At 35.0% G+C, this 7,850-nt stretch overlaps 2 protein-coding genes across 3 annotated transcripts; both read left to right on the top strand.

Moving 5' to 3' along the window:
- Positions 1-990: 990 nt before the first annotated feature.
- Positions 991-4,310, top strand: LOC111881950 (uncharacterized). 2 transcript variants are annotated; one of them, XM_023878330.2, is made up of 7 exons: positions 991-1,511; positions 2,050-2,247; positions 2,365-2,637; positions 2,715-2,817; positions 2,903-3,021; positions 3,118-3,294; positions 3,379-4,310. In XM_023878330.2, exons 1-7 carry the CDS (start codon positions 1,212-1,214, stop codon positions 4,135-4,137), a joined length of 1,929 nt encoding a protein of 642 aa, XP_023734098.1. In that variant the 5' UTR covers positions 991-1,211; the 3' UTR covers positions 4,138-4,310. The 2 variants fall into 2 exon arrangements, with proteins under 2 accessions (XP_023734098.1, XP_023734099.1); XM_023878331.2 differs by having other exon boundaries at positions 1,320-1,507.
- Positions 4,311-4,408: 98 nt separating this feature from the next.
- Positions 4,409-6,707, top strand: LOC111881951 (uncharacterized). The gene is made up of 8 exons (XM_023878332.3): positions 4,409-4,700; positions 4,919-5,049; positions 5,162-5,239; positions 5,338-5,382; positions 5,484-5,528; positions 5,887-5,938; positions 6,014-6,110; positions 6,203-6,707. The coding sequence occupies exons 1-8, from the start codon at positions 4,409-4,411 to the stop codon at positions 6,366-6,368; spliced, it is 906 nt and encodes a 301-aa protein (XP_023734100.1). The 3' UTR covers positions 6,369-6,707.
- The last annotated feature ends 1,143 nt before the right edge of the window (positions 6,708-7,850 follow it).

The raw sequence follows: 7,850 nt of genomic DNA on the forward strand, positions 1-7,850 counted from the left end.
TTAAGGGATTTAAAACTTTCACTCCCTTGAAATATGTAACATCCTCAAAATGGTATTAAAAGTTTTTATGTTTTAGTAAAAATAAAAATAAGTTAATTAGATGAATTTAAATATAGTTGATTAAATAAAAATGATGAATATATTGATATAAACTAATTAGAGGGTTAGTAGAGTCGATCTTATGAAAACATAAAAAAGTATCATAATTGTCAATTTGTTAAAGTTGAGATTTTTTAACAAATAGTCGATGGCTAAGTTAGGATAAGAATGTCATGAAATAGACAAGGAATGACTATAATTGGAAATTTTCAAGTTGCTATAGAGAAAAACTTATCAAAGATCCTTTACATAAACTATAAAAGTTCTTTGTCATTTTGAAGGTCTATAAAGTTGGCTAATATGAACATTAGAAATCAAGTCAATTACATGATTATCTCTTATTCAATTTCTGAAATTGCAAAAAATGGATCTGTAATTGGTTATCAATTAAAAGATTTACATAAAAGTTTCAATAGATATGAAAAAGACTACCAAATTTTGTTATGCAAAATGCCTCATTTCCATGTGCTTTATTCATATTTACTAGTTCTACCGAGTTTTAACAATTCAATTTAACCGGTTTAATTAGATTTTTATGAAAATTGACTGGCTCATTCAAATATAGAAATAAACAAAAAGTGGGTGTTAGTTGAACCGCTTCTCTCTAGTTCTTGGTCCAATCGGTTCGAACCAATAGATTAATTTGTCCAATGTTTATGAAAAAAGAAAGTAAAATTTAAGTTTAAAACAAGAAAAAGATTGCTTTTTATGCAACATACGGATTAGTTTGTGTTTGTCCAATTTTTATGAAAAAAGAAAGTAAATTTAGGTTTAAACCCAAAAAAATATTTTTCGTAATTAACCCAATAAATTAGCAAAAAAGATAAAAAAGAAGGGAAATCATTTTCACATTAGAATGTATAAAAGGTCAAGAAGGTAATTTCAGCGTCTCGTCTCAATCTCTCCGGACTCGTATCTTCCCCGTTGCTTGTCTCGCTGTTCACAACTTTTCTCTCTCCAGATTCGATGTATTAGCGCAAGATAGAATTGTGCAAATCAAGTACCCTGATTTTTGCTAAACAACAAAACTTTGATCTAATCTGCAGTTAATCGAGAATTACACAAACAAAAGGTCGTTGAGTCGCGAATCAGCGAGCTTCTGAGCTGATTCCATGGCGGCAACAACAATGGCTACAGCCGCAGGGGCGGTGGTGTTATTGTACTATGTATTGGCTCGGAAAATGACTTCGGCTGATGCGAAGGCCGCCGAGGACGATGAGGGACGGGAATACATGAAATCAAGTAAATCGAAGAGGAAGATCGCGCAGAGGAGGCCAGCTCAGGCGCCTGCCACGTGGTTTGAAACGATTTCGACTCTTTCCGAGACCCTTAGATTCACATATTCAGAAACCCTAGGAAAATGGCCTCTTGGAGACTTGGCTTTCGGCATCAATTATTTGTTGCGAAGGCAGGTAACGCCTTTTTCTTATCTTCGTTTCTTCTAGTTTCTAAAGTTCGAGTTTGATTACCCAAAAGTGTGGATCAAGTTTGACCTAAATTCCTGAATCCTGACCTCGGGCTTCATCCATTAAGTTGGGTAAGGTATCATTGAGCCAAAGTCGACCTGTTAAAGGTTTAGCCTTTATCATTCATGTATGGATATAGTTTGATTTGGTTCACTTCTGGTTTTTATATGATTCTATTGCCCAAAACCACTAACTGCCTGCAATTGGCATGAGTTTGTCATAATACGAGATCCAATTTTGTATTTCCACTATTTCAAATTAAGTTCACTTAGGCCACAATTCATAGTAACAACTCAAACCACCCTATGTTTATGTCAGAGATTGGTTCCACCCTCTTGCATTTTTTAGTATAGGTTTTAATCATATCTTAAAGTCAGAGGTAAGGGTATCTGTAGGAATTGTTAATACTTACATTATGATTGTATTACTTTGAACATAAATAAGTTGTACACAACTTGTCTTAATGTGCTAAATCTTTATTCAGGGTAATGCACAAGTAGCTAGTGTATATGCTGGAGAAAACAGCATACAACTCAAGGGACCCGAAATCATTGCAGAGTTAAAACACTATTTAAGATTGTTGACTCTCTGCATGCTTTTCTCAAAGAAACCATTCCCAGTCTTTCTAGAATCTGCTGGCTTTTCAGAAGCAGATGTCCTATTGCAGAAGCCAAAAGCAGGGGTACAAAACTACAACTACCTCTTCAATCATCTTTAATAAAATCTTGAATCCCTTTCCTATATCACTGACTTCGATTTTTTTTTTTTAAAACAATAAAAAATAAAATAATGAATGCAGCTTTTGAAGCCTGCGTTCACGATTATCTGTGATAAAGATTCAAAATGCTTCCTTCTATTGATTCGAGGAACACATAGTATTAAAGACACACTTACAGCAGCAACTGGTGCTGTTGTCCCTTTTCACCATTCGGTTTTACATGATGGTGGAATCAGTAATCTTATTTTAGGTTATGCACATTGTGGAATGGTTGCTGCTGCTCGTTGGATTGCAAAGCTCAGTATCCCTTTCCTTCTTCAAGCCCTCAAAGACAACCCTACTTATCAAGTCAAAGTATATACATACACATAACTACTACCTTTTTATGCTTGTATCAAAAATATAAATACCTATTTGTATTTATCTTTCAGATTGTTGGTCATTCACTTGGTGGTGGCACAGCTGCACTCTTAACTTACATTCTTCGCGAACAAAAAGACTTATCATCTATTTCATGCATCACATTTGCACCAGGCATGTATATTACTAAAATTAATTAATATTATAATTATATAAAAACTATCAAACGAATTGTTATACTAAGTTTGATATTCTACAGCTGCTTGTATGACATGGGAATTAGCTGAATCCGGTCAACACTTCATCACCACAATAATCAACGGCTCTGATCTTGTCCCAACTTTTTCAACCGCTTCTATAGACGATCTTCGCACTGAGGTACTATACTATACTATACATACACATACACAACTTATAATATAACTCTCTTTTGACAATTGACAAAATTGCCCCTGAATTTTTTTTAAAATGAAGGTTACAGCGTCATCTTGGTTAAATGATTTGAGAGATCAAGTTGAACAGACTAGAGTTTTAAACGTTGTATATCGTTCTGCTACTGCTTTGGGGTCCCGTCTCCCTTCAATAGCCAACGCAAGAGCCAAAGTTGCTGGTGCTGGTGCTATGTTGCGCCCTGTTTCCAGTAGCACTCAGGTAAAAAAGTAAAAGATTTATTACATTTCATCATTTTATAGAAAATATTCTAATTTTCATATTCTAATTTTTCATAAATTGTAGGTTGTAATGAAGCGCGCGCAAAATGTTGCTCAAGCGGTGGTCAGAACGCGGTCAACTCTCTCTGCGTGGTCATGCATGGGTGCGCGCCGCCGTGCTGTCGGCACTCCACCGCCGGATGGTTTTTCCGAAACTACCCTTATACTTGAAAAAAGCCCCGATTCTACCCCAACCACCCCAACCACCAATAACAACAACCTCGACCGCCGTGACGCCACCATTGACCGCTGTTCTTCTAGCGGCGGGTCGGCTCATGATGACACGGACGAAGAGGAACACCTTATTCCGGTGGACCACATCACGTCGAATGCGAATTCCGACCACATCACAGAAGGTGAACTTTTATATGAACTTGAAAAGGAACTTCAAAGGCAAGAGAACAAAGCGGATATTGAAGAGGAAGAAGAAGCTGCAGCTGAAGAGATTAGAGAAGAGGAGAAAGTTATAGCGGATGCGGTTGAATCTGAACAGGCGATTTCTTCTTCGGATATGTCGGAGAATTACCATTTATACCCTCCTGGGAAAATTATGCATATTGTTTCGGTTTCGATTGTGAGAGATCAGAATCATAGTCGTGATTGTGATTCTGCCATTGATGAACATGTAGAACATGAAGAAGTGGAAAGTGAATGTGTGGGTATTTATGAGACGAATAGGGAACTTTATGGGAAGCTGAGGTTGTCGAGGACCATGATTAATGATCATTATATGCCAATGTATAAGAAGATGATGGAGAAATTATTGGTGGAATTAGAAAAATAGATTCGATTATATTAGTTTGGTATATAGATATATTATATATTTACACATATATTGTAACTGTATGATATGATTGATGAATGGTGGTTGATTAATTTTTTTTTTTCTGTTTGTACGAAAACGATTCGGCTAACTTTATTATTGGAGTTGAATGAAAAATTGACGATTTTATTTTATTTTTTAATTTATTTATTTTGTAAGGTTTTCTATTGTTTTATGTTTGCACTTTTTATACCGAGATCTTGAGCTCCACTGTTCATTAGCTACGAACTCCATGAACGCAATTTCATTCGGAACTCCATTTACGCCGTTAACGTATCCTCCTTGGCGTAGTACGACGTCGGATCGCAATTTCCATCTTCCATCTCTAACTCTACCAGTTCCGTTCCGTTCGCAATTTCGATTTCTACACAAGCAGCGCAACCACCGGAGTCTCTTTCTCGGCCAGTCAACCATGTCCGGCGATATCCTGCAGCCGATGGAACTGACAACGGAGTCCGATTTCGAACAGATTGTTTCTCCCGATGGAACATTATCTATATGCGGCTTCGGTTCCTTGCTTTCTGGTAATCTTCACACTTCTAACGTCTAACCCAAATCATTTGTTCTGAATGTCGACTGGTTTCTAGTTTTTAAACCTAGCAATGCAAATCTGAAATCGATACCGATTCTCAAAAGTTCGATTTCAGTATCAATTAAGGAATAGAAACTTAACACCGTAGGTTTATCAATGTTGAAATCGTAAATTCGATACTCAAACTAAACTTCACCTTTGATCGATTAGAACGGAGCGCAAGGAGTACGTTTCCCGATCTGATCAACTTCAGAGTTGCAAAATTAAACGGATTTAGACGTGTTTTCGCTCACGTTGCTCCCATTTTCTTCGAGCGTGGAATTGCTAAGCCTGAAACTAAGGTACTACTGTTTCCCAGATTAAGTACTTCAGAGTTGCAAAATCACTCTCTGTTTGTTCCAGATGAAACATATAACTATGTCATGATGAGATGATAATTTTTTATGTTTTCAGGAAATTTCAAGCTTGAGTGTGGAGCCATGTGAAGGTGAATCACTTATAGTTACTGTTTTCGAAATCAAAAAGTCAGAGGTATGTATTGAAATATGTTCTATCATTTTTCTTTTGGAACAAGAATCTATGAACAAACTCACAAATTAACCAATAGAACTCACTCTTATGGTAATCAGATTCCATCCTTCATTGAGAGGGAGCATGAATTCCGATTTTTAGCTGTAAGTTACTATGCAATTTCTTTTCTTCATAAGAATCCATCCCAAATTCTCCAGATTTGTGTTATTAGTTCTAACAATGAACGAATATGTTGGTTTCATAGGTCCTCCCTGTAACACTAGAAGGTAGCCAGTATACTACACCCGCTGTGAGTGACACCCTATTAACATATCTACTAAAGAGTTAAATGCACATTTATGCAACAATTACTCACCTTTCATCCAATTTACACAACACTACCAATTTATTCCACAATATTTCACATTTTTATCGATTTATGCAACAATGTTCTATTTTTTTCACCAAATTATCTAAACCGACACAAATTATCAAAACACCTTCTTATCTACTCATTGCATATTTCATCTAAAAACTATTTTTTTTGCATAATTTGGGAAAAAATATAAACACAGTTCTACAAATGCACATTTAACCTTTTACTAAACGAGTAAATAACAACTTCTTAAGGGATTTACATTTTGTTGATTTTTGGTTATGAATGCCAGGTTCTGTGTGCACGTTATAGCGATGAGGAATATTTACAGAATAGATGCAAAGGTATTTCAAGTATTTAGTTGAATCAAAATAATTAGATAATTAAAATGTATCCAACTTTTGTCCTTTTTTTTTCAGGAAGCCAAGAGGTGTACCATGAGCGATATGGACGATTTGGTATTGAGAAGATTTGGAGAGATGATGTGCTTCCTTGTCGTGTTTATTGTCGGCATTGGTAAGTTTTTGAAAAGTTAATCACACAACAACAAAAAATCATTTATCTAGAGAAAAAAAAGTTGATAAAATGGATAAAATCATTTTGTGTAGCGTATTGGCAGCAAAGAATCTTGGGAATGAAGCGTATGAGAATTTTTTAGATCATACGTATCTTGCAGACCGTATAACAACCCTTGGGAAATACTTGGTGACAACGGGTTGTGGTATCATGGAAGAAGAACCACCCGAGGTTCTTAAGGTTCGATATGGTGGTTAGTCTTGATTTTGCTATTTTTAGCAGTATGGTTCCTAATTTAAAGGGTTTTAAATTAGGAACCCGATTGTAGGCCAACATTTCAATGTTGGCCATAACATTTGCGAGATGAGAATTTATAATGTCAATGTGTATTAGGCTGGGACTCGAGTGATATGTGATTTCTTTTTATCATACCCATGGTGGTGATAGGACTCGCTTTATTTTTTGTCTGTGCAAAAAAAGACGTAAATGCCCTTGTCATCCTCATCAACAAAAATATCTATAGAAACCTTGTCTAGTCTAGTTTTGTTGTGTGTATCAAACACAAGGTAAATGAGGTTTCAGCGAGACATTGTGGTTTGGGAGTTGTTTCCGCTTGTGTTTTTGATCCATCAACATAAAAACAACAGTTCTGATTTTTATACATTTGTTTTGATTCTCTCTATTTTGATTAAAATGAGGGTTATAAAAGTCAAAACAAATGGATGAGTCAAAATCATAATTGGAAAGTGATTTACCTCCAAATGTAGTTTATCTGGGGAAAAGAACATTGGGAGTGCAACCGAGGGGAATCTTTTGAATTATAAGCAATGCATTCACTAAGGGGCTAGGGACTGTTTGATAGTTTCTGATTGAGTCAATGTTTGGCTGAGTAAGACGTAACCCCGAATCTTACCTGTCCAAGTAAAAACATTTCAGATGAGTCAGGACCGAATCCATTAAATCAATTAGAGGTTTCTAAGCGTGATATCAAACAGTTTGAATATGACCGTCTAGTCAAATTTAGTTTCTTAGTCGCTTACCAGACTCAGTAAGAGGTATATTATATCACAAAATAACTACTTTCTAAGTAACTATCACAAAACAACGGCATATATTACAAAATGAGTTTTACATGTTTTTGGCTTAGTTAAAATACTTTGTAATGGTCTCAAATACAAAAAAGTTTTGTTTTTTTATTTAGTTTTAAAAAATAATAGGCAAATTTGCTAATAGCGAATAATTTACCAATATATGTAATGTCCCGAAAATTTTGTACTATAATACAACAAATGTGTTTGGGGATTATGTTTAAGAGGTTTGTACCATTTTGTATTACAAGTGAACTAGATTATAACCCGCGTTAAACGTGAGGGAACGCATAAAAAAAGTACAAATCGTTGAAGGACATATTTGTAGACAACTTTTTATGTTAAAAAGAATTGGATGCATTAATGGGTTAAAATGAATTTATTCAATTCGTTAATACATATATTAAACAAAATTAATACCATAAAACAAAATAAGAGATGAGTTGATGATTAAAAAATTAACGCTACCTTTGATATCTTTTTCATCAGCCACTGATTACCACGGTGATTCTTACTTACTTTTTTTGACCAGTCATAACAATAAAAAGAATACTAGCCTTCGTCTAAATCAAAACCGATGACAGTAGCAATGATGGACAAACTAATTTCCTATTTCATAAATTTTTTTAAAAATATATCAAAAAGTTTAATA

Source organism: Lactuca sativa, chromosome 6 (assembly GCF_002870075.4).
Source record: "Lactuca sativa cultivar Salinas chromosome 6, Lsat_Salinas_v11, whole genome shotgun sequence".
Classification (NCBI taxonomy): Eukaryota; Viridiplantae; Streptophyta; class Magnoliopsida; order Asterales; family Asteraceae; genus Lactuca; species Lactuca sativa.

What these genes read in the sequence shown, in the direction of transcription:
- LOC111881950 (XM_023878330.2), top strand. Translation starts at nt 1,212, where the DNA reads ATGGCGGCAACAACAATGGCTACAGCCGCAGGGGCGGTGGTGTTATTG. An exon ending in TGCAGAAGCCAAAAGCAGGG is followed by an intron (nt 2,248 to 2,364) that starts GTACAAAACTAC and finishes TAATGAATGCAG; the next exon opens with CTTTTGAAGCCTGCGTTCAC. An exon ending in TAGACGATCTTCGCACTGAG is followed by an intron (nt 3,022 to 3,117) that starts GTACTATACTAT and finishes TTTAAAATGAAG; the next exon opens with GTTACAGCGTCATCTTGGTT.
- LOC111881951 (XM_023878332.3), top strand. Translation starts at nt 4,409, where the DNA reads ATGAACGCAATTTCATTCGGAACTCCATTTACGCCGTTAACGTATCCT. An exon ending in TTGCTAAGCCTGAAACTAAG is followed by an intron (nt 5,050 to 5,161) that starts GTACTACTGTTT and finishes TTATGTTTTCAG; the next exon opens with GAAATTTCAAGCTTGAGTGT. An exon ending in TTTACAGAATAGATGCAAAG is followed by an intron (nt 5,939 to 6,013) that starts GTATTTCAAGTA and finishes TTTTTTTTTCAG; the next exon opens with GAAGCCAAGAGGTGTACCAT.